Below are 26,072 nucleotides of genomic sequence, written 5' to 3'. Positions count from 1 at the left end.
ACCCCCAGGATGTAATGCCATTGAAAGTCAAGAGGAGGAGGTTAGACTCTCTCTTGTTGGAGATGGTCATTACCTGCCACTTGTGTGGTGCGAATGTTACTTGCCACTTATCAGCCCAAGCCTGGATGTTGCTCAGGTCTTGCTGATTTGTGGGCGCGGACTGCTTCATTATCTGAGGAATTGTGAATGGAACTGATTACTGTGCAACCATCAGCAAACATCCCCACTTCTGACCTATGATGGAGGGACGGTCATTGATGAAGCAGCTGAAGATGGTTGGGCCTAGGGCACTGCCCTGAGGAACTCCTGCAGTGATGTCCTGGGGCTGAGATGATTGGCCTCCAACAACCACAACCATCTTCCTTTGTGCTACATTGGCACCCACATTCCTGCATGATGTGGTTGCCATACCTTAAAGCACAAGATAAATTTTGACATCTCAGGGAACCTGTCTTTTGGGAGTGGATTTAATTTGCAGTTTCCATTAGGCCACATTAGATGGAAAATAAATCTGTGTTTCTGTGGATGTTGTGGTAGGGTAAGTTTTCTCTGTATGAAGGGGATGTAACAGGTAAAAAAAAAAGCTGCACTACTCAAGCTCCCATGAAGAACTGATCAAATCCAACTTTACTTGATTTTGGAAAAAGAAAAAATATGAATTGGGTACACAACATAAATACTGCTGACAAGATCCACAAATACTTTGAAACTGGCCCATGGGAGAAAACGTATGGCAAAAACTTAATTAACTGAATTAGAATTTTTGAAAATATGTAGAATCTGAATTTATTTATTTTTAAATTACAGAATAAGATGATGGCTTTCGATTCCTCTGGCCAGAACTTGGTTCCCATTTCTGATCTTCATCCAAACTCAGCACGACCTGTAGGTGCTAATAGCAGAACAGATTTGTAATATTTCAAAAGACTATTCTGTTCAAAAAAGCTTTCAGTTGATGCCAGATATTAAATATTTGCTTGATATGATTTATTTATCAGTTATGCAGAAATTTGTCACTTTTTAGGTATTATTTTTAAGTTTGATCCAATTTTGTCTCCATTTGTATTCCTACCTCCAGTACAGGAGGGTGCTGTAGAATTCCATAGCTTTAGATGGCTTTTATTTGTGGATTGGTCATCAGGAGCTGTGAACAGTAATGGAAGAGAAGAAATAAACTATAAATTTTCTCATGATGTGACACTCTCTGCCAGTCCCAGTCTCCTTCCCTCCCATAGTCCAGCTGCAACCTGTAGACATAAATTTACAGGTTGTAGTTTCAGCTTGTAGAAAAGAATGAGATGTCTTTTTGCCTTGTAGTACAAAAGCAAGGAAATTATGATGAACCTTTATAAAGCACTGGCTCGGCCTCAACTGACGTATTGTATTCAATTCTGGGCACCGCACTTCAGGAGGATATGAAGGCCTTAAAGAGGGTGCAGAAAAGATTTACAAGAATGGTTCCAGGGATAAGGGACTTCAGTTACATGGATAGACTGGAGAAGCTGAGGTTGTTCTCTTTAGAGCAGAGAAGGTTGAGAGGAGATTTGATAATAGAGGTATTCAAAATCATGAGGTGTCTAGACAGAGTAGATAGAGAGAAACTATTCCCATTGGCAGAAGGGTTGAGAACCAGAGGACACAGATTTAAGGTGATTGGCAGAAGCACCAAAGGCGATATGAGGAAAACTTTTTTATGCAGCGAGTGGTTAGGATCTGGAATGCACTTCCTGAGGGTGGTGGAGGCAGACTCAATCGTGGCTTTCAAAAGGGAATTGGATAAGTACCTGAAGGAAATTTTTTTTCAAGGCTATGGGGAAAGGGCGGGGAATTGGGACTAGCTGAAGTGCTCTTGCAGCGAGCTGGCACGGGCTCGACGGGCCGAATGGCCTCCTTTTGTGCTGTAACCATTCTATGATTAAAACACCAGTCAATCGCTCCTGTGGCAAGCCTTCAAGTGAAGCAAAGTTAAAGGCGGGATAATTGGACTAGGGCATGCTTGCATAATGCAGCCCTCATTTTAATCATATATTCTGTCCTTATTTTTATATTTCTATTATACATTCCTATGTTTACATTTTTCTGGAAACTGGCTTTGTATGCTTGCTTCCACTGGAAGTACAGGAAACTTTGTGCTATCCGGCACCGACGGGACCGAGCTGTTGCCGTCCCATCAAAACTGCCGGACAAACCAGCGCTAATGTTGAAACGTACGGAGATTTTGAGCTCTGTATCTGGCAACAAACCCTGTTGCTTAGCAACAGCTTCTAAACAGTCGGCCGTACCTTGCAAGCGTCTCTAGCTTAGCAACAGCTTCAGCGAGACCTTGCAGAGCCTGACTGGTGGAAAAAAAAGCAACAAAAAGAAAAAAAACCTAACGAAACGGCTCCTGATTTTTGCCGGTGGCTCGAGCATTCCAGTTAACCTCCGGATAAACCAAAGTTTCCTGTACGGTGTCGGCTGTGGCTCAGTGGGTAGCGCACTCGCCTCTGAGTCGGAAGGATATGCGATCAAGTCCCACTCCAGGGATTTTGATCACAAAAATCTAGGCTGACACTCCAGTGCTGTGCTGAGAGAGTGCTGCACCGTCCGAAATGCCGTCTTTCTGATGAGACGTTTAACCGAGGCCCCTTCTGCTCTCTCAAGTGGATGTAAAAGATCCCATGGCACTATTTCGAAGAAGAGCAGGGGAGTTATCCCCGATGTCCTGACCAATATTTATCCCTCAACCAACATGACTAAAATAAAACAGATTACCTGGTTATCAAGTTACTGTTTGTGGGAGCTTGCTTGTGCACAAATTGGCTGCCGCGTTTCCTACATTACCACAGTGACTGCACTTCAAAAGTACTTCATTGGATGTAAAGCGCTTTGAGATGTCCGGTAGTCGTGAAAGGCGCTACATAAATCCAAGTCTTTCTAATTGCAGCGTGATAAGTTTACATAGGCAGTTTCCATTCTAAATGTAGATACAGGAATTTCTAATGGGAAAAGTTGACAGGAAGTGCGTTAACTTCAATGGAACTGAAAATCGGGTGGGGTGTATACCGTGCGGCCAATCAGCAAGCACCAGTTTTCTGCCTGCACCCAAAGTAAAAATTAACCCCAAGATTTTTAACAAATTATGCAAATAAAAATTTTCTTCTATAATAGCATTTAGGGGTGCAGTTATACACCATCAGTCTGAGACTGGTAGCTATAAGTGTGATCCAAATCCAGCAAGACCAGAGTGACTCTCACATTTTTCAAAGAGAGAATTCTGTGCACCTGTACTAAGACTGGTGGTCTCAACTCTGCTTCCTCAGCAGTTATTTTTAAATGTTTGGAGAGCGGGCAGCAATGCCTGCTTGCTCAGAATATTAAAAAGACTTCATATTAAATTTATAAAGTATTCAGGAGACCCAATGGACCAGGTTCATAGTGGTTTTGACTTCCACCCTACCCGGTGTTAAAGCCAAACAATACAAGATGGCCTTCTGAAGGGGGCTTAGCACTGCTTAGCTTTAGTGCATTCGGGAGTCAAATCAGGATCTGAATCAAGTTACATTGCGCCTCCAAAACTGCTTTGCCCTGGCATGCAAGTGGCCGTACAACTGCAGCCTGCAAATAATATATTGGTGTCAGTAAACCCAATATTCCTCCAACATATACTTATTTAACTAACATTAATATCAAACACTCGTTATTTTAGTATTATTTTCAGTGTTATTTTATGCATTTCAGTGTGTAGCTGGAGTAGTGATCGGAAAAATTGATGCTAAAGGATTTCCTGACCGAAAAAGTTGAGTATTCTCGTTACTACTTGTATTCTTTTTAAAAAGGTTGTATAGAAACACTTTTTGGTTAATGGACAATTTTTCTGGCATTTGTAATAAAATTCTGGATGTTAAGATTAATTAGGATTCAATATTATATGCATGAGTACCATCTATGATTTTGAAACTGAGAATCCGTTCAGGAACCTGATACTGGATGCAGTGAGTGAAAGTGAAAAAATACTGCTGTAATGGTAATTTAGTAAATACCATATCTTTCTTTGTAAATAGCATATGATGTCCTTGTAAAATATAATGGCACAAAATGAATATTAGCCCTGACCTTTATGTTTGTTAAATTGACAGGCTGTCTAATTTGGACAGCTTTGAACCTTTATGCAGCATTTAATTGGAATGTCTCTTGATGTGTGACATATTGCTAAATCTAACATTGGGAGCCTCATTGTGTCTGTGTTTGGAATTGTTTATTTTTAAATCGTGCTTTTTTAATGATCCTCTTGTAATTTTAGTTTCAAATTACTGCTGGATGCAGCAATTATGGAAGGTAGCTCAATTTAAGATAAATAAGAATTCCTTTTGTATATGTCAAGCAAAATTTATTCACATACAGTCTCCCTTTTTGAGCTATTGTTCATGGGGAGTGTATGTATTGTGCTGCCCCCATTGTTTTCAGTTGATCTTTGGCCTGCGCTGGGGCCGGATTTAGTGGTGCTGGGCTTCTGGGGGGTGCTTCTGTATTTCTCAATAAAATGGGAAGGTGAGGCCTGGCCCAGTGCTGATCGAGCTACATTTCCACTGTTACTGTTTGTCTATTTTCTCCTGATTTTTATCCTCCAGCAGACATGATGTCCCCTTGTTTGCTCCAAATATTTATTCCTTCTTGCTCCCCTTGAAATCAAAATGAACAATTTCCCTAGTGCTGTTTCCATGACTTTCTATCCTGGTCCAAACCATCCTGCCAATATGGCTCTTCTTGACTTGGCCATTCTTGAGACTCATGCTATAACAGCACTTGTTTTGTCAGCTTGGCTCAGTTGGTAGCACTGCCCTCTGATTCAGAAGGTTGTGGATTCATCTACCATTGCAGGACTCAAGCAAATAATCTAGGGTGACACTGCAGCAGCAGCGTACTGAGGGAATGCTGCATTATCCAAGGTGCCATCCTTTGGATGAGATATTGCACCTATCTGTCTATTTCAATGTTTCAAGCAGATGTTAAAGAGTATATGGTATGTGAAACAGATTAGGAAGTTTTCCCAACTTCTTGGCCAACATTCCTCCTTCAACCAACACCAAAAAAAACAGATTAACAGGCATTCATCTCATTGCTGTTTGAGATCTTGCTTTGTGCAACATGGCTGCCGTGTTTGCCTACATAACAGTGGTCATTGCACTTCAAGTAATTCATTATATGTGAAGCACTGAGACATTTCTGAGAAAAATGAAAAGGAAGATATGTCAATCCATGTGTTTTTTTACAACTTTTTTTTGTCATTATCGTTGATTTTCCTAAAGGTATTTAGGTGTGTTACAAACTTGCATTTAAGTTTTCTATTATTGTTGATCTATATAAATGGTGATGCTGACCTTTTTGTTTAGTTTTCTGTGTATTTTTGCTTGTGTTTTTCTCTCCTTGCATTTTATAGCTATTGCTACGTAGTTCAAAATACCAAAAATAAGAAGTTCAAAATCTAGTCCATGATAAGGTCCTAAAGTGGCCCTATTCCCAGAAATCTGTGTAAAATGTATCTGCCAATCCTGTTCACTCTTAAAAATGTATTTCTGGTGGAATAGATGCACAATGGGTTAACACATTCTCTTTTCACCTTAAGATTTGAGTTCAAATCCAGCACATTGTGATGTGTTCAAGGTCTCTTCTGCTTGCTATCTCTTTGATGTAGGCTACCTGAAATGAGTAGTGGCAGTCTCAATCTATTTCCTTAGTGAGCACCCACAATGCAACACCAGCCATAATTTGGTATCAAATTGTCAAGACTCTCAAAGACGCTATAAACATGATGGATGAGGAAAATGGAATAGTTCACATTGGTAGAGTAGGGGGTAATCTCCAGAGGTTGGGGTTAAGGCACCTTGTTAGAGCAGAGTAGAGGGAGCTTTGCTCATTATCTGGTTGTGCTATGCCTGACTTGGCAGTGCACAATAACAGCTTTTACATTTAAAAACTGCAGCCCACACCAAATGCCTGGTTGTCTCATTGTGGACTGCTTTAGTAATATAAATTTGCAAACTTAGCTTGTTCTGTCAGAAACAGAGACCCATTTTGAAAATACTTTCGTAATTAACACGTAGAAATATATTCAAAAGTTTCTTCAGAATTAGCCCATATAAAAATGGGCAGTTTTTCTGACTAATTAAAACAATTCTACTGGTACAATCTATTTATATAAATGTAAGTACAGCACTCAGATTACAAAATGCTGCTCATTATTTTCCAAGAAGTTCAATTGACTGCAAACATTTCTACTAAAGCTCTTGGAATTAGAAGTATTTGGTTTAAAGTGGAGCTAGATCAGTTGGTTGGCATTGAAAGACTCATTGATTTATTCATTAGAGTAATATGACATGCTTTCTAATTTTCTCTGATGCCAAAGCACCTTTTAGTGATCATTTACACTGTGCTAAGTCCCTGTAAAAAACCTGACAATTTGTTGCACTTTAGGGTTTCACCAATGTCTGCACCAATCTGATATACAGAACATGTGCTACTCTGATAGTCCTGTGCACTGCAGCACCTTTGTTACCAACTGCTGTGACACTGAATGATATTAACTTAAAAGAGAAAATTAGCGGGGAATACTTTCAATTCAAAACACTTCTGACCCTATCTAAGTAATAAGCGATTTAAATAATCTGCTTTTTCTTAAGAGACAATCTTACATTTATTTCTCTTTTTAAACCTTATGGATTCTCATCATTTTGAGTCTCCAATCTCTGCAGGCAGCTTTCCTACCTTTGTCAGCAATGTGTGCATCTACAATGGGCATCTCGGGGCAGCATCTGCGCCAATTCAGAATGCAGATAGGGAGGCATTTGAAGTAGGAGAATAGATATTGCTGTACATAAAGGGAGTGTCATTCTCAGCCAGTCTTGTGCATCTCCTAGTGGCTATTTCAGAGAAGCATTGCCGAAGGTCTGAGAGCAGGTCAGCCACCAACCCTCTTGGGCAACCAAAGAATTTGAAGACAAATTAAGGAAGCTCAATTTCAAATAATATTTTTTTAAAGTAATTAGCTACTGTAAATATTAGATATCAATATATTACTTTATTATTTCAATTAAAATAATTTGTGAGGATTTTTATGGGAGCAACACTGTTTTAGCATTGAGCGCTAAAAGTGTTCCTGCATCGGAAAATATAATTGCACTTAGAGAGCAAATTTACTGAAGAACCACTTTACAACACATTCATTATTCTGTCACAGCTTTATAATATTCAGTGTTAAAAATTTACAGAAACTGTAGGACTTTACACAAGATGGAAAACTCATATATTTTGAGAAGTTATAGCGGATGTAAAGCAATACAGAAATGTTTTCCCAGGAAGTTCATGTGAAGGAGATTATTACAGCCTTGGTTAACAGTTACTGCTTCTGGCTTCTATCAGTTCCAGTATTTCAAGAAAATAATCTGTTTAACATCAGTTTAAGAAATGCTAAGTAGAATTTATTTTAGTTTATTAATATTTAGGTCATTTTAGGTTATTTGTTTTCAAAAATAAAAAACTACAAACATGAAACAGCACACAGCAGAACTTAGTTATAATACATTTTCTCTCATCTTAATTGAGGCTCTATTACGATCATAGACCTGTTAACAGATTGTAAGCCTCACTCCTAACTTTTCCTTGATGTGGATAGCCCGTGGTCATTAAAGGAGCTCTTACCTGGATAATATCAACCCCTCTTCATAAATTTGCAAAAACAAAGCTTGACTGTATGGAACAAATATATCATTGTACTGGTGGAACACCCATGTGATTGCTCATGGTATGTCTGAAGATCTGCTGTCTTGTAACGACAGGAGCGTTATACCATGTAATGCACAATATTATTCTTCTACTAAGGTGGAGTTGATGTCCATTTAAGTCCACAAGGTCTACTTGCTGTAAATAGGCACATTAAATATGTTAATATTTGGTAGAGGTGCTTAAAATAATGAAGGGATGGGACAGAGTAGATAGAAACATTGAATGTTTGAGGGGTCTAGATATAAGGTTAAATGTAAGAGCTTTAGGACAGGCTGTGGAGAAACTTTTTTTACACAGAGAACTGCGAGACTATGGAATGCACGACAAGAGTTAATGATCGAAGCAGAGACCATTTCAACATTTCAGAATAGGTAAGGTAGGCGGTTGAAGCAAAGGGGAATAAAGGGATATCAGAACAGGGTAGGCATAGTACTGTAGATCAGGACTACTGCTCCTGTGGAGGGTAAACACCAACACGGACTGGTTGGGCTGAACGGTCTGTTTCCATGTTGTAATTTCTATGTAATTAGGATAATTAACGTTGATGGGGAAGTTTTTCTCTAGATTGACAGGTGCTTGTAAATCCCTGGCTCCTCCTGAAGGTCAGGAGAAACCAGCAGTAAATTGTGACTTTCTCTCTTTTATATACTTTTTAATAAAATTAAGAAGCAGAAGTTTGCATTTGTGATTCAGATGTGCTTTAGATTTTTACTGATAATATGTAGATACTGTATTTGATATTTTTATCTTAGGAGTACAAATACATACGATTTGGTAACTTTGTTTACTTTCCTTAGACATTGGATCAGAAAGATATACTTTTACTTTCACAATTCGAGATTGTCCAATTTACTTCATCAATGTAGTTTCCTGGGGGAGAGAAGAATACGTAAGAGGGCTTTCTAACAGTTTCAGAATTGGGGATTGTGGTACGTTTTAAGTAACTGATCTTTTATAAAAGAAACTTAAAAATCAGAAACATTTCATAAGAAGTGTACTTTTCAGATGTATTTAATGTCGCATACAGTTGCTTGTATTATTTCGGAGAAAATGGGCATCATTCAAAAAAATTGTGTTAAGTGATCAACATGCATATTGACTTTTGACTGTTTGGCTCATCCCAAGCAAATACAGGAAACTCTTTATTATCCGGCACCGATGGGACCGGCGTGGTGCCAGTTTATCAAAAAGTCTGGATTACAGAGAGGTATAGTTAAAAGGTACGAGAGCTCCGTACACAGCAACAAATCCAGGCTTCCCTGTTGCTTAGCAACAGCTGCAGGAACCCCGGCCACAGACCAAGCATCCCTGTTGTTTAGCAACAAGTGCAGGAACCCCGGTTACACAGCCACAGATCCAGGAATGGCCACTAATATGAAGTAAAACTTACCTGAACCTACTCCTGAATTTTGCCGGTTAACAGAGATTTCCGGGTTTTTTTAAGGTGCCGGTTAAAAGAGAGTTTCCTGTTTTGCTTAATTAACTATCACACTCAACAGCTTTAACGTTTTCTGTTATAAATGCTGATAGTTTTTAGGTTCTTAGATTATCTGACTCTTACAGGATGCTCGTTCATATTTTGACGTTAATTAGAAATTTTATTTTATCTACAATATCCCCCCCTTCCCATTCCTCATGAGGAAAATTATTTATCCTTGGAAATAGTTCCATATGTGTCAGTAGCCCTAAGATGTTTTACCCAAATGTCCATTTTTCAGGACAAAGCTTTCAGAGGCCCTGCGCCATCAAGGGGACTTTGCACACATTGGGTGCTTATTGGAAAATTGCAGCAGTACACCCATGATTTTCTGATGAGCTGCGTGCTACGTGTGGGTCTTGGAAAGTTCTGTCAGCCAGAACAGTGACTATTGACAAATATACACACTTTCTAGGAGTCACTGGAGATCAATCAGGAACAGGAATCCAGTATTTTGCAAAATGCTCATATTTTAGGAGTTTCGAGGGATGCTGAGAATATTTTTAATTGGCCCCTTTAAAAACAAATTCTCGTATTCATTCCATTGAGCTGTCTTTTTTAACCTTTTACAGGATTATACTTTTTTGTGTCTTCTGTTATAATCGGACCTTTTTGCCTTTTTTCTTTAATCAGATTACGTCAATCAAATTAACTTTATGTTGGTGCAGCTTTCAAGAGCCTAGATTCAAACCAGAAGCGATTTGAGGCTCACTTTTCAGTACGTGCACTAAACAAGACCAATGTCAAGTCTCCTGGACAGGAAAGACTGGCTTGGCTGACTTAGGTTGTGGGTTTGTCTGCAGCCAGTTATCTTCTGTTGAACAGGGATCAGCATCATTCCTGCTCTTGGATGCTGATCTCAGGAAATAGAATTGTAAAAAATTATTTCATTGATGCAGTGCTCCATATGCAAGATGCAAACTAGCTAGACTTGCTTGATTTTCATCATATTTCCGCAGCTTTTATCCCCTCCTATTTCCTCCTTTTTTAATAAGTTTTTTTTTGCTTAGCTTAACCGAAGAAAATTAATGTCCCAGACACACATTAAGCGATTACTATCGGTGTATTTCCTATTTTTTTTCCTTATCAGACTAATTTGTTAAATGGTCTGAGACATGAAATTAAATGCATTATGTTTCTGTTTGATATATTTAAAAAATCTATCTTCAGATAGAAAGGATAGTCTCCTGTTGACTTGTTCCAGGATTATTTTCCCCAAGGTACATTCCAACAAGAGTAAAGGTAGGGGAACCAAAGCCAGGGCTCCTTGGATGACGAGTGAGATCGAGACTATGATGAAACAAAAAAAGAGGGTGTATGATGCATGCCAGGTGAATTATTCAAGTGAGAACCAGGCCAAATACAATAAGTTGAGTGGGGAAGTGAAGAGGAAAATATGACTGGCAAAGAGTATGAGAATAGAATGGCAGTTAACATAAAAGGGAACCCAGAAATCTTCTACTGGCATGTAAATAGTAAGTGGGTAGTAAGAGGCGGAGTGGGGCCTATTCGGGACAAAGAAGGTGATGTATGCTTAGAGGCGCAGGGCAAGGCTAGAATACTTAATGAGTACTTTGTATCGGTGTTTACTAAGGAAGAGGATGCTGACAAAATATCGGTAGAAGCAGAGATGGTAGAGGTAATGGATGGGGTGAAAATTGATAGGCAGGATGTACTGGAAAGGCTGGATATGTTTATAGAGTGGATAAGTCACTTGGTCTGGATGGCTTGCATCCCAGGTTGCTAAGGGAAGTGGGGGTGGAGATAGCGGAAGGGCTTGCCATAATCTTCCAATCTTCCCTAGATGCGGGGGAGGTGCCAGAGGTTTGGAAAGTGGCAAATGCGACACCCTTATTCAAGAAAGGGTGTAAGGACAATCCCAGTAACTACAGGCCGGTCAGTTTAACATCAGTGGTGGGTAAGGTTTTAGAAACAATAATCAGGGAAAAAATTAACAGTCACTTGGAGAAGTTTAAGTTAATTAAGGAGAGCCAGCAAGGATTTGTAAAAGGCAGATCGTGTTTGACTAATCTAATTGAATTTTTTGATGAAGTAACAGAGAAGGTTGATGAAGGGAATGCAGTGGATGTTGCCTATATGGATTTTAAGAAAGCGTTTGACAAAGTACCACATAAAAAGGCTGGTTAACAAAATTGAGGCTCATGGAATAGGAGGGTCAGTGTCAGCTTGGACAAGAAATTGGCTTATGGACAGAAAACAGCGAGTCATGGTAAATAGCTGTTTTTCAGATTGAAGGATGGTAGATTGGTGTTCCCCAAGGGTCAGTGCTAGGACCACTGCTTTTTTTGATATATATAAATGACTTGGATATTGGAATACAGAGTAAATTTTCAAAATTTGCCGATGATACCTAACTTGGAGGTGTGGCAAACAGTGAGGATGATATCAATCAACTGCAACAGGACATGGATAGGCTAGCAGAATGGGCAGACAAGTGACAGATGGAATTTAATGCAGAGAAGTGTGAGGTGGTGCATTTTGGCAGAAGGGATAGGGTGAGGCAATATAGACTTAATGACACAGTTCTAAAGAGTGTGCAGGGACAGAGAGACCTGGGGGTTTATGTGCATAGATCTTTGAAGGTGGCAGGACATATTGAGAGAGTAGTTAGCAAAGCATATGGGATCTTGTGCTTTACAAATAGAAGTATGGAGTACAAAAGCAGGGAAGTTATGCTGAACTCTTATAAAGCTCTGGTTAGGCCCCAACTAATGTATTGCGTCCATTTCTGGTCACCACACTTTAGGAAGGATGTGAAGGTCCTTGAGAGGGTGCAGAGGAGATTTACCAGAATGGTTCCAGGGATGAGGGATTTTAGCTACAAGGTTAGGTTGGAGAAGCTGAGGTTGTTCTCCTTGGAGCAAAGGAGGTTGAGGGGAGATTTGATAGAGGTGTACAAGATTATGACGGGTTTGGATAAGGTAGACAGAAAGGCTGTTCCCATTAGCTGATGGTACAAGGACTAGGGGACACAGATTTAATGTTTTGGGCAAGAGATACAGGGGGGATGTGAGGAAGAACTGTTTTACGCAGCGAGTGGTGAGGACCTGGAACTCGCTGCCGACGAGGGTGGTGGAAGCGGAGACGATCAATGATTTCAAAAGGAAATTGGATCGGCACTTGAGGGAAATAAACTTGCAGGGCTACGGGGATAGAGCGGGGGAATGGGACTGACTGGATTGCTCCACAGAGAGCCGACCCGGACTCGATGGGCCGAATGGCCTCCTTCTATGCCGTAATGACTCTATGACTCATTCCTTTGGGATCTCCTCCCTAACTATATGTGATCTTATAGTGATACAAATTCTCAAAGATTTTGCAACTATGTATGTATTGATAAAATAATTTTAAAAATCTTTTTTGTTAGTTGTAATTGAAAATCCACTAGTTCAGGCCAAAGATACAGAAAAGGAAGAAAGATTCAGCCCATCTACTTCAAGGTATATTAAAAATTACATCTTCACTACACAATTATAATATTTATGTTTAAAGCCATCTAGTATAATTAAAATTGCTAAATTGTTAGTGACTTAATAGATAGTTTCTGGCTAAATATAGCTAAAATACCTGTGTTACCTTGTCCTCAGCATAGACTTGGGGAGGGGGGGTTTGGCAGGATAAACCCACAAAACGATAACAAGAGCATCATTTTGATCCCACACTGAGATGCCCCTTCTTGATGTCACTCTTGCATATCAACTCCACAGTGCTGCCTGAAATGCCAATTCCACATGCAGTAGGTCACATCTGCAGTCATTCTCCATGGCAGAGCCTTGTAATAAATTGTTATAATTCGAAGAGTGAAATTTTTATAATTAATTGGAGACCACTGAGAAGTGCAGGTTACAAAAACCTGCTGATCACCACTGACCACTCTCCTGGTGAATTGGTACTCCTCCATGTTGTACACCACTTGGAGAAACACTAAAAGAAGCAAGGTCATAGAATGTACTCTGGATGGGGTCTAAAATATCCCCTACCAAGAGTCGTTCAGTATTACCACCACTGACCCACGCTGGCCAAGTCCTGAATGGCATAGCTGCCAGGGTGGGCCTGCATCATTTGATGAGGGAACCATAATGAGGGAGTAATCTATGTGTTCATCCTGACTGACCTACTTGTTGCAGACACGTCTGCCCATATTGGCATTGGTCAAAGTCTTGCCATCACAGTGAGGATACCCTTCACTGTGTAATGTGGTACTACCACCATGCTTAGTGGGATAGACTAAGGATAAATCTAGCAGTCCATAACTGGGAATCCATGAAGTGCTCTGGACCATCATCATCAGAATTGTATACCACCACAATCTGTAATCTCATGACACTGCACATTCCTCACTCCTCTATCACTATCAAGCTGGAAGTCCAATCTTGGTTCAATGAGGAATGCAAAAGAGCATGCCTGAGGCTGTACCAGACATACCTTAGAATGAAGCACCAATCTAGTGAAACTATAATACAGAGCTACCTGCACGCTAAACACCAAAAGCAGCATGCTATAGACGGAGCTAAGTGGTCCCACCAAGCTAAAAATGCTGAATGGACAGTCTACTTTGACTCTTTCCAAGGTCCCCATTATTATAGATGCCACTGATCTGCAAATTAGGTTCACGCTGCATGACATTAAGAAGTTGTTCAGTGCACTGGACATATTGAAGGCTATGCATCCTGATAATATCCCAGCTGTAGTGATGAAGATCTGTGCACCAGAACTAGCTGTCCCCTTAGCCAGGCTAATCCGGTGCAGTGCAGAGGCATCCAGCTTGGCAATGTGGAAAATTAACCAGGTATGTCCTATTCACAAGTCTAACCTGGCCAGTTGCCTCCATTATTAGCTCTTCCCAATTATCAGCAATGTGATGGAAGAGTTATCAAGAGCTATCAAGTGGCACTCACTCAATAACCTGCTCATTGATGATCAATTCAGGTTCTGCCAGAACCACTCAATTCACAATCTTGATCCAGACATAGACACAAGGTAAATGCCAGAGGACAGGCGAGAGTAACTGCCCTCAACATCAAGACAGTACTCGACTGGGTATTGCACCAAGGAGCCCTTGCAAAATTGAGGTCAAGGGGACAATCTTCCAATGGCGGCAATGTGGAAAATTGCCCAAGTATGTCCTGCCTACAAAAAGCAGGACAAATCCGACCCGGCCAATTACCATCCCATCAGTCTACTCTCAATCATCAGCAAAGTGATGGAAGGTGTCGTCGACAGTGCCATCAAGCGGCACTTACTCAGCAATAACCTGCTAACTGACACCCAGTTTGGGTTCCGCCAGGGCCACTCAGCTCCTGACCTCATTACAGCCTTGGTCCAAACATGGACAAAAGAGCTGAACTCAAGAGGTGAGGTGAGAGTGACTGCCCTTAACATCAAGGCAGCATTTGATCGAGTGTGGCATCAAGGAGCCCTAGTAAAACTGAAGTCAATGGGAATCAAGGGGAAAACTCCATTGGTTGGAATCATACCTAGCACAAAGGAAGTTAGCTGTGGTTGTTGGAGGTCATTCATCTCAATCACATGACATCACTGCAGGAGTTCCTCAGGGCAGTGTCCTAGGCCCAACCATCTTCAGCTGTTTCATCAATGACCTTCCCTCCATCATAAGGTCAGAAGTGGGGATGTTCGCTGATGATTGCACACTGTTCAGCACCATTCGAGACTCGTCAGATACTGACGCAGTCCGTGTCCATATGCAGCAAGACCTGGACAACATTCAGACTTGGGCTGACAAGTGGCAAGTAACATTCGCACCGCTCAAGTGCCAGGCAATGACCATCTCCAACAAGCGAGACTCTAACCATCTCCCCTTGACATTCAATGGCATTACCATCGCTGAATCCCCCACTATCAACATCCTGGGGGTTACCATTGATCAGAAACTGAACTGGACCAGGCAGCACGGTGGCATAGTGGTTAGCACTGTTGCCTCACAGCGCCAGGGACCCGGGTTCGAATCCGGCCTCGGGTGACTGTCTGTGTGGAGTTTGCACATTCTCCCCGTGTCTGCGTGGGTTTCCTCCGGGTGCTCCGGTTTCCTCCCACAGTCCAAAGATGTGCGGGTTAGGTTGATTGGCTATGATAAATTGACCCTTAGTGTTAGGGGGATTAAATACGTGGGGTTACGGGGATCAGGTGGGATATGTGTCGGTGCAGGCTCGATGGGCCGAAATGGCCTCTATCTGCACTGTGGGGTTTCTGTGATTTCTGTGATATAAATACTGTGGCTACAAGAGCAGGCCAGAGGCTGGGAATTCTGCGGCGAGTGTCTCACCTCCTGACTCCCCAAAGCCTTTCCACCATCTACTAGGCACAAGTCAGGAGTGTGATGGAATACTCTCCACTTGCCTGGATGAGTGCAGCTCCAACAACACTCAAGAAGCTCGACACCATTCAGGATAAAGCAGCCCGCTTGATTGACACTCCATCCACTACCTTCAACATTCACTCCCTCCACCACCGGCGCACTGTGGCTGTAGTGTGTACCATCTACAAGATGCACTGCAGCAACTCGCCAAAGCTCCTTCAACAGCACCTTCCAAACCCGCGACCTCTACCACTTAGAAGGACAAGGGCAGCAGACGCATGGGAACATCACCACCTACAAGTTCCCCTCCAAGCCACACACCATCCTGACTTGGACCTGTATCGCCGTTCCTTCACTGTCGCTGGGCCAAAATCCTGGAACTCCCTTCCTAACAGCATTGTGGGTGTACCTACACCATATGGACTGCAGCGGTTCAAGAAGGCGGCTCACCACCATCTTCTCGAGGGCAATTAGGGATGGGCACTAAATGCAGGCCTAGCCAGCGACGCCCACATCCCATCAATGAATTTTAAAAAAAATCATATTTAACAAACAAGACGGTCAAAGTTATCAGAGGTCAATCATCACAACTCCAAGATATCACTTTGCAGTAGATCCTCAAGGCAGTGTCCTCAGCCATCCTTCTGCAGCTGTTTCATCAGTGACCTTCCATCATAAGGTCGGGAGTGGGGCTGTTTGCTGACAATACACGATGTCCATTTAAAACTCCTCCAATAATAAAGGAGCCCATGCCAGCTTACTGCAAGACTTGGACAACACCCAGGCTTGGGCTACAAGTGGTAGGTAACATTTGTGCCACATAAATGCCAGGCAGTGACCAACAAGAAAAAGCCCAGGTGGAAACCAACAAGAAAAAGCCCAATCATTTCCACTGACCTTCAGCAGAACCATCAACATCTTGGAAATACTCAACAGGTCAGGCATCATCTGTGGAGAGAGAAACAGTTAACGTTTCAGGTCGATGACCCTTCGTCAGAACAGTCTGACGAAGGGTCATCGACCTGAAATGTTAACTCTTGTTTCTCTCTTCACAGATGCTGCCTAACCTGAGTATTTCCAGCATTTTATGTTTTTATTTCAGATTTCCACCATCCGCAGTATTTTGCATTTGTACCATCAACATCTTGGTGGTCACCTTTGACCACAAGTTTAATTGGACCTGTCATATCAATAGCAGAGCAGGAGAGAGGCTGCATACTCTGTGATGTGTAGTTCACCTCGACCCCTCAGAACCTCGATCATGTACAAGGCTCAAGTCACTCGCCTGGATGGGTACAGCTACAATAACACTCAAGAAGCTCCAAGGCAGAGCAGTCCCATTTGACCAGACATACTGTGGCTGCAGTATATAGTATATACAGGATGCATTGCAGGAACTCACAAAATCTATTTCAACAGCACCTTTTAGCCTCATGTCCTCTACACCAAGAAGGGATAGGCAGTAAATGAGGGCTTGCCAGCCTTGTCTGCATCCTGTGAACAAATTTTTTTAAATGGTTAAATAATTATTAGTGATACTATATACTGTAGACTTGGTAATCTGTCTAGATAAAAAAAAATTATGTCTGTAGAGCTATTCCAGCTTTCTCATTAGCTCAATATATGCCTCATGTCTGAACTATCTCACTGGTTCAGTGTTTCTGATTGATTAAGAAAAATATTTCTCTTGGAGGCAGCTGCCATGATAGTTGTCCACTTTGGTCTCCACAGGAAGTGAGTGGGCCAGCTGCCACAGAACAGTGCTGGGTCTAGCAATATTACCTATATGGGAGGAAAAACTCATTTGATTGGCCTGGAGATTCACCTACAAATGGCATCTGGGTTGGTCCTCCCCAGTGCAGCTCAAATTACAGGATAATTCATTATCTGAGAACAGATTCTGAGGGCTGGATTTTGATACTGGAGGCATGTAGGAGGCGGGACTACAACTTTCGGGGTTGTAGTCCCGCCTCCATCGAGTTGTGGCCAACCCACGCGATTTTCACTTGATTGACCTTGTTGAGCCTGCCCAGCGGGCTCAGCAGGCCAATTAAGGGCCACCCGGCAACAGGTGACATCACAGATTGACATTTCATCTGTCAAGAGCTTCGACAGATGAAATATCAGCGTTTGGCAGCTCTTTGAAGCTGTCAAACACTGACAATCTGTACTCCAAGTTAATTCCTTCCACTCGGGCTGATTTAGAGATCTCTCCAGAACAGAAAGCTGAATACTGCAACTTTTGACAGCTCGCGGCCATTCTGCTTTCTGTGCCGGTGAGATGAGGGACTCCCGAGACCTGAAGGAAGGAAGGCTGTAAAGGTAAGTAAAACTTCTTTAAACATATTACACACACCAAACACACTTACCTCTGCACTCATGCACCCATCACTCACCTGAACACCAGACATCTCGAACCCTCCAAGCCCTTCAGCCCTCGCTAACTTGGCGTGGTTTGGAGCCGTCGGGAATCCCACACTTCAGGAATAAAAATAGGGATTAGGCTAAAAACTGCCTGTTAACTACCTGTTAACAGGCAGTAAATTGGCACTAATCCCCTTCCCGCCTCGGGGAGGCGGGTCCCAGTGTGGGTCGGGTATCCGCCTCCTTTGAAACTGGCATGGAGGCGGGTTGGGGGCAGGATGGGTTCGTGCTCCCCGATTTTGAGATTTTAACCCCCTCACATGCCTCCAATCCCGCCTCCATGGCCCAATGAAAATCCTGCCCTAAGTCTACTGTGACAGATTGTATGCACGAGGCTTACAGAGAGAGAAGTACAGAGAGATAAAGTGTGAGACACATACAGACGTACAGAAAGGGAGTAAAGAACAAGTCAGATAAATAAAAGTGTGAGTGCTATACAGAAGTGATGAGCAGTGAGAGTTATAAGAAAAGAGGCACTAGTTTCATTTTTGTCCATGAGCAATGTTGTAGATCAAACAGTTCAATCTTATAATTCATATATTGCTGTTGGCTAGCATTTTATTTTTGTACATTTGAATTTACAGAATTGCACAGTGAAATTATTTTAATAGCCGCTCAAGTGAAGTTTGTTCAAATGTAAATTTAGCTATGTGCCAACGACAGGGTTGAAAAGGTGTATAACAATCTAAAAACACTGATAACATGTACATTTTTCAGAACAAATAGAATCTGTTTTCCAAATTGAAGTATTTTAACAGAATAGTTTAGAGAATAATGCACATAATTACTCAAGCTTATTGTGATTCATCCTGCTGATGAAACATTTGACAATATTATTTGTTGTTTCATATTTAGTTGCTATAGACTTTTGGTCAGTGAGAACTTTTCAACGGTCAGAATGTGCCATGATATGGACGTTGAAACCAGGCTTCTCTCATTGTCGCATTTGCCTGTGAAGGACCCTCAGGATTTTTATTCACTTGGAGATATTGTTCATAATGGCCAAAGCCTGAATGGAAGCGTTATCAATATACTGGCATCAGTCAGATCGGTGGGTTTTTCATAACTAAAAATATAGTGGATATTTTCTTCCATCAGCAGTGCAAATTCACCAACACAAATCCTGTATGAGTTTGTTAGAAGATAAATTACTTCTATTTTTTAATATTCTTTTTAAGTGTCTAAAACATTCCTCAATTAATGCTATATGTTAGGTACTGACAATTTATTTGCACATTTTTTTAAAGTTTTTTTAATTAGTAATTTTTTTTAATTAGTAATTTGAAAAAAGATTATTTTCAGCATTCTTTTTATTATGTATTTCTGATGGTTTTTATTTTAGTTGGTGATTGTTGATGACATCCTCTGGGAATTGACATAGAGGCGTTAATGAATCTGAATGTGACATAAATTAATATGCACAGCTAAATGAGAAGATTACAGAAAGATTCTGAGTTAATGACTTCTATCTATTGACATTATTTCAGCTCCCTCACATGCCAGACACAATGGGGGTGGAATTGGATCACGTTGCGCATAATTTTTGGGTGGAAAGCAGATTCAAAGAGGTCCAATTTATGGAACCGACCTCCCGTGCCCGAACAACGTTGGAAACACGTCCAACGCCATATTGGTTTTGGGTGTCCTTGGCAGCCACCTAAAACAGTTATTAAGCCGTTGAATATACTAATAAGGAGCACAATGCCTGTTTTTGGATTGCCCCGAATATAGCAGGCATCAAGCTTGCTGCGTTCAGGATTACCAGGTCTACAGGCGGCCTAACCAATGGTCCTTAAATTAACTCCTTGAAGCTTCCACCAAAAACACAAGTTTTGTAAATAAAAAACTTACCTTAATGTGAGCCAGGAGGAGTAGGAGTGTTCCTCCTGACACCACAATGCCACTGCCGGCCACCACTTGCCCATTTCCCAATTGCCTGACCCTGGAATTACCTTAGGACCTCAGCTGACGTCCCAGCCAGCTGATCTTGCTCTTCCCCCGCGCCCCCCACCCCATCCAACATCCTTCACAAACCATGGATCAAGCCAGAAGTTGGAAAGCTTGGGTTTCACTTTAAATTTTCTCCAGAAATGTTCACTTCTAAATATTCTCATGCCCCCTTCAGCACTTTATAGGGATTTACCCTCAAGCCACAGTTTACTTTCTGTTTCTGCTGTCACTGGCAGTAGTTACATACCATTATGATAACACCTAGAGAAGCCAAATTAACAGTTTGAAATAACGATGTGTACTTGCATTCAATTTGGAAAAGCTGTAAAGTTTTCAAAATTTATTTAAGTGGTATACATTCAGCAATTTTATTTTTAAACTGTACAGATTACTAGCACTCTGGATTTCCCAAAATATGATCATCATTGATATTTGCAGTGCCAAGACATAACTGCCTGTGTTTTCCTTAGATTGGCAAGTTAGCGATGGTGTCTGTCTTCTGCCCATCCACTTGACTCCGCTGCAAACTTGCCAGTTTTCTTCTGGTCCCTAATTAAGTATGTGGCACAAGTTAGGTGCAATAATACCACTCCTCATAGGGTTATTACAGCTGGGATGGAGGGAATTAGCACTGCAGCTAGTTAAAAAGGGGCCTATATAGTTGGAGGAGAAGCAGTCTCAGTGAGGAGCTGAGGTTTTCAACTGCAAAAAAGGCACCCAGATTCACAGATACATGTGGATGTTTTACTGAATGTCGCAAGTGTTAGAAAGGGAAGACTCCTGGGGATTGAGGGATTGAAGATGGTGGTTCAAGCTCTTTGGAAGCAGTTAGTGCAATATTCACCACCCCAAGAACTGCTGCAATGTGCAGGGGGAGCTTCAATGACCTCAAGGAAAACAAATGTCTTCTGTGATACCTCACTCTAAATACCTCCAATCTTGCATCTTCTATATTTTCATCCTTCAAAAAGAGGAATAGAGGGATTCCCATTGGGAAATCCATGTTATGAGTCTGAAACTCTGCTTTCTGCAGAGCTGACTAAATATGGCAGGAAAGGTGCTGACAGAACCACCAGAGCACCAAACAGCAAAATCAATATATAGGCCAAGTAATACAAACCTTCAGCTCCAGCAAACAAAATAGCCTCCTCAGTGTGATATTTGCCTCAGGGATACTGATGTGCTGCTCATACTGTAATTTATATAGCATTGGTATTAGCATGGGTTGGAGTGGAAGTTGAGGAAAATGCAGCAGGAATGTTAGCCACACCTACCCGACCCCACTTGAAACGGTAGGGCGAGCATAAGGGAATGGCGGATTTTGGGGAAGAAAATTCCAGTGACAATTTTTGAAGCTGATTGGAGGTAGTGGGCCTTACTGACCCAGTTAACTCAATTCAATGCCACAAACCTGCCTGAAGCGCCTGTATTATGAAGGAAATTCAGGTCAATATGTGTGTTTTGCAGTAGATAGTGTGCCCATTTTGCAAGAGGCATTGCCATTTACTGAAACACCAAAACTTTTCCTTCAGCATCAGCTAGTTGTGTGTGCAATCCTAGATACCTGTTGTGTTTCCAGATTCAATCTTGCAAATTCCAGGATCCCATGTAGGGATTATGATTGCTATTTACAATTACTTCCACACTGTTAGGATTTTGGTTTTGTCGTCGCTTCCTTTTCGTGTTTACATGTTTCATTACCTCGGCTTCTGCTTGCACACACCAGCTAGTATAAAGCTCCAAGCTCCAGTTCCTTCTAGCTCCTGTCACTCATTCACCAGCAAGATGCTATTATTTTGACCCAGCCACACAGTCATCTGTGTGTGTCTCCAGTTCTGACTAATCTCTCTTTTGCAATATTTTATCTCACTTGCTGTTGTCTTTAGTTATGGCTCCTTTTCTCACTCACCTACAACCCTTCCTTTTGTGCCCCTATCTGCTTCGGCTCCTCTTCATAAATTAGTACGAACAGCAAAAGTGGCTGTTCCTGTTGGATCCCAGGATTGCAGACCCTATAAGCTAGGCTTGAGCAGACGTATACATCAAAAATTGATGTATTTACTACAGTGGCATATAATAGCTTATTCGTAGTTTTCGTTATTCTAACTAAAGTCTAGGGAAATATGTTGAAGTAAAATTCCGTTTAAGATTGAGATCTTCAATTCAAATAAGATTGAATCTTTAAAGAACTCCACTGTGACATAAATCCCTTGATATTTATGTTGAAAATGTAATAATTTATTACTGTATTAGTTTAAAGATTAGAAAAATACCATTGTTTTAAGGTGGGGGAGCAGAAGCATTTTACTACTGCAGACAAAAGAAAAGGACAGCGATGTGAAGTAAAACTGTTTGATGAGACTGTACCTTCATTCCTTATGAACTGGTTAGTATATTTTTGAACTTGTCTACAAATACAATTAAATAAGTTGTTGCTTACGTTCAATTCTGAGATAAGCTCAGCCTATTTGATCTCATCCTTTCAGAATACCAACCCTGCCATCTTTGCAGTAAAGTATCTCACAGTCTGGTGTCCTGAACTGCTCTTTCTGGCAACCACTTTCAGCTGTTGATGAATCTCTGTGTAAAGAAATACTTTCTGATCTCTGTCCCAAATTCCATAACCCTGAACCTGGGCCCTTTTGACCTGCTGCCCCACCATAACTGAAAGTATCGCTTGGAGCTTATTTTTTTCTATCCCATTAACTATCTTATGTACTTCTGTAAATTCCCCTTTGTGACATCTCTTTTTGGGGCTGAGAAGCCCTAGCCTATCAAGTTAATCTAATTATTTCCTCTGATAACGACGATCAGCCTCTTTGAACTTTTCTTCTAGGGTTGCCTCATGGCCCTGCAAGCAGAACCATACATAGGGGGGAATTTTTCGGGGGGTCAGGGGACACGTTTGGTGGCGGATCGGCTGGGGAAAATTTTTTTTGACAGCGGATAGGGAACCCGCTGTCAACCCGCCTCCACGCTAGTCTCCCAGATGTCGGGTCTATCTGCACAGAACAGACCCGACCCAAGCGGAGGAGACAATTTAGATCATTAGTTGGATTGTTAAGAGGCAATTAAGTCGTATTTTAAGCTTACCTTTTAGATTTTTAGAGTTTGCCAATGGCTTCTCCGCCGCTCGGGGGATCACGTCAGGTAAGGAGGTCGGGTGTTGTGTCAGCATGTGATGATTTCTAAATTTGACATGCAAATGGTCTATAAAAGCTCCCATTTCATAGGTACGATAGCAAAATACTGCGGATGGATGCTGTTGTTATTTCCCATTTCATAGGTGTTCACTTTGCAAGGTTGGAAGCTGTTGCTTACTGCATTTGGAAGACAGGCTGAGCTTTATGCAGCTTGCTAGTCTTTGGAGCAAACTCTGTATCCAGTGTCACCTCATTGGAACAACCTCTCTCACCACTGACAGATCGCTTCTGTCATCTCAACCTCACCTGCCATTAGTTGATATGATTGGACTAGGATAGGGTGGCTAGTGAGATGGAGAAGGAATAATGTAGATGGAGAGGAATGGGTGGAGGTGCAAGGTAAGTTGGTGTGAGTAAGGATGTGCAGGGGTAGGGAAGGCAGAGTGATGGGTGGCACAGCAGGATGAGGTTGAGTGTGGCTTTGCAGTAACATGTCATGATCTACTGAGATCATTGAAAGGTTTGCGCCACTGCAGCCTGGTCCTCCTGCCGACATTCCTGCTTGTGCCCTCCTGTGCAATGTGCAACCAGGCTGCGTTGATCTCCTGGGGAGGCCTCTTCTGCCCATGGGAAGGGAAGAGAACCTCCCTGCGTGCTGTGACTCCCTCCAGAAGCATATGGACAGAGTCATGGGAGAGCCTAGGTGCAGCCGTGCAATGCTTGTCAGTGTTTGCAGCACCTCAATGCTGTAGAACACTGACAGCAGAACTGTCAAAATCAATTTGCGCATGGTCCCTTTAAAGAAACCGGATGATGACGCGTCATCAAGTGATGTCATCAGACCCGCTTCCTTCAATTGGCCGGGAAACGCGCTGGGTGGGCTAAACAAGCCCAATTGGGAAAATTCTTTTCATAGAGCAGAGTCGCACCCCACCACCGACCCTGGACCCGCCTCAGTAGGCGAAATCACAGCCATAGTATCTAGGTGCTACCTGACAAGGGCACTGCGCAGCTTTCGTATGACCTTGGGGGATTTCAGCCCAATTGATTTCCATCATTTTCAGTTTTTATTTTAGACTTCCACCATCTGTAATTTTTAGCTTTTTATTGGTCTCTGTTTAGTTTTTGCTGCCATTGTATTTACTGTTTTAAAATGTTGAAATTGTTAGCTGTATCTCAGTACAGAAAAGCTTTTAGAACTTACAAAATACATTTTAATACCGAATACTGCAGAGCAAAGCTAGAAATCTGTGGAACTATCTAATATTTGTTCATTCATATTGTACAGCAGATTGTGACATAATATTTTGATAATTCCCTGCTATACAACTTCAAGACTTGTACCATTTGCACTGAACCTGAAGATAATTACTGGGATCATTTTGGACAATGACTCGGAATTTGTGGTCGGGATGACTGCGAACTGGCAGCATTCACCATCATTCTGCCTTTGAAACTGAAGAAAACGTTGGGGGAAATTTTCCAGGGGTCACCGGGCGGGATTGGTGGCAGGTCGGGTGGGAAAGTTTTTTAACAGCGAGTCGGGACCTTGCTGTCAACCCGCCGCCACGTGCCTTTCCCAATGTCGGGTCTGTCAGCACTGAGCAGACCCGACAGGCAGTGGCGGGTGACCCATTTAAGCTCACTATTGCCTTGTTGACAGATTATTAACAGGCTTTTTTAACTTACCTTTTCACTTTAACTTCATGGCCATGGGAACTACGCTGTTCGGGGACCACGGCTGTCAACCTGAGGCGGGAGTTCAGTGGCCATTGCTCCAGCTGATTACTTAACAGCTTCAAATGTACAATAAAAGCTCCCACCTGACAGATCTTCACTTTCCTCAGCCATAAGCTGTTTCTCAGTCCATTTCCAGCACAGATTCTGCAGGCTTTCCACTCTCCATCCAGTATCACCTCTTCGAAAGAACTCTCTCACCATTGAGAGATCGCTTCTGTCATCTGTTCTTCACCTGCCATCTATTCCATCAACATGGGTGCCCTTTATACTGTCTCACCTTGATCCTCAGAATCTGACCACGATCAGCCCCAACACCAGCAGCACCAACAACAACACCAACCTTCTCCGCAATCACCTAATGCTGCACAGGACAGAGGGCATCAGCACCCGAGCACATTGCTGCCCGGGAGGCCTGGGATGGCCTCACCATGGCCAGATTTACTTCACTTGATGCTGTACACCCTGGCTGCCACATGATGCGGCAGGTTGGCACCACTCCACACCAAAACCATAAAGCATCCCGACAATGTCCAAGCCATTCCTTTCACACTCATCACCATTGCGGGGGAGTACCATTATGTCTCACCGTTCACTGCAACTCACTAAGCCACTTCCAAAGGTGCGCACAAATCTGTCCAAGAACAGAAAGTGTTGAAAATAATGGTTTCAATGTTTGATAGCACATCAACAGAAACGTCACATGAACATTGGCTAAAATACCCAAGTGCCTACCCTTGTGTGTTGTTAGTTGATATGATTGGACTAGGATGAGGGTGAATGTGAGGGGTGGCTAGTGAGATGGGGAAGTGATAATGTATATAGAGAGGGATGAGTGGAAGTCCAAGGTAAGTTGGTGTGAGTAAGGATGTACAGGGGTAGGGTAGGGAAGGCAGAGTGATGGGGATGTGATGCGAGGTACAGCAGGATGAAGGTGAGTGTGGCATTGTGCTAATGTTTCGTGATCTAATAAGATAATTGAAAGGTTTGCGCCACTGCAGCCTGGTCCTTCTGACGACATCCCTGCTTGTGCCCTCCTGTGCAATGTGCAACCAGACTGCGTTGGTCTCCTGGGGAGGTGTCTTCTGCCCGTCGGAAGGGAAGAGGACCTCCCTGCGTGCTCCGACTCTCTCCATAAGCCAATGGAGGGAGTAATGGGAGAACCTGGGTGCAGCCCTGCACCTCTGTGCAGTCATTGTCAGTGTTGCAGCACTTCAATGCTGTAGAACACTGACAGCACAAC

The 26,072-nt window shown here is 42.2% G+C and overlaps 1 protein-coding gene and 1 long non-coding RNA gene across 2 annotated transcripts in view; one reads left to right on the top strand and one right to left on the bottom strand.

Moving 5' to 3' along the window:
• The first annotated feature begins 766 nt into the window (after positions 1-766).
• The window catches only part of meiob (meiosis specific with OB-fold), a 77,973-nt gene continuing 52,667 nt past the window's right edge, over positions 767-26,072 (top strand). Inside the window, 6 exon segments of the mRNA XM_086000387.1 lie at positions 767-885; positions 3,721-3,778; positions 8,559-8,690; positions 12,627-12,699; positions 18,855-19,050; positions 22,235-22,335. Coding sequence (XP_085856513.1) covers positions 814-885; positions 3,721-3,778; positions 8,559-8,690; positions 12,627-12,699; positions 18,855-19,050; positions 22,235-22,335 — 632 coding nt within the window. The 5' untranslated portion in view covers positions 767-813.
• The window catches only part of LOC147110408 (uncharacterized), a 65,581-nt gene continuing 40,283 nt past the window's right edge, over positions 775-26,072 (bottom strand). The window contains exons 2-3 of the long non-coding RNA XR_015079915.1: positions 1,073-1,144; positions 775-892 (exon numbers count right to left, since the gene is read on the bottom strand). This is a non-coding gene — a long non-coding RNA (uncharacterized LOC147110408). The remainder of the gene's footprint in view (positions 893-1,072; positions 1,145-26,072) is intronic.

Source organism: Somniosus microcephalus, chromosome 11 (genome assembly GCF_052327205.1).
Source record: "Somniosus microcephalus isolate GS21.2 chromosome 11, FLI_Smic_1.0, whole genome shotgun sequence".
Classification (NCBI taxonomy): Eukaryota; Metazoa; Chordata; class Chondrichthyes; order Squaliformes; family Somniosidae; genus Somniosus; species Somniosus microcephalus.
This window is presented reverse-complemented; position numbering and strand designations above follow the sequence as displayed.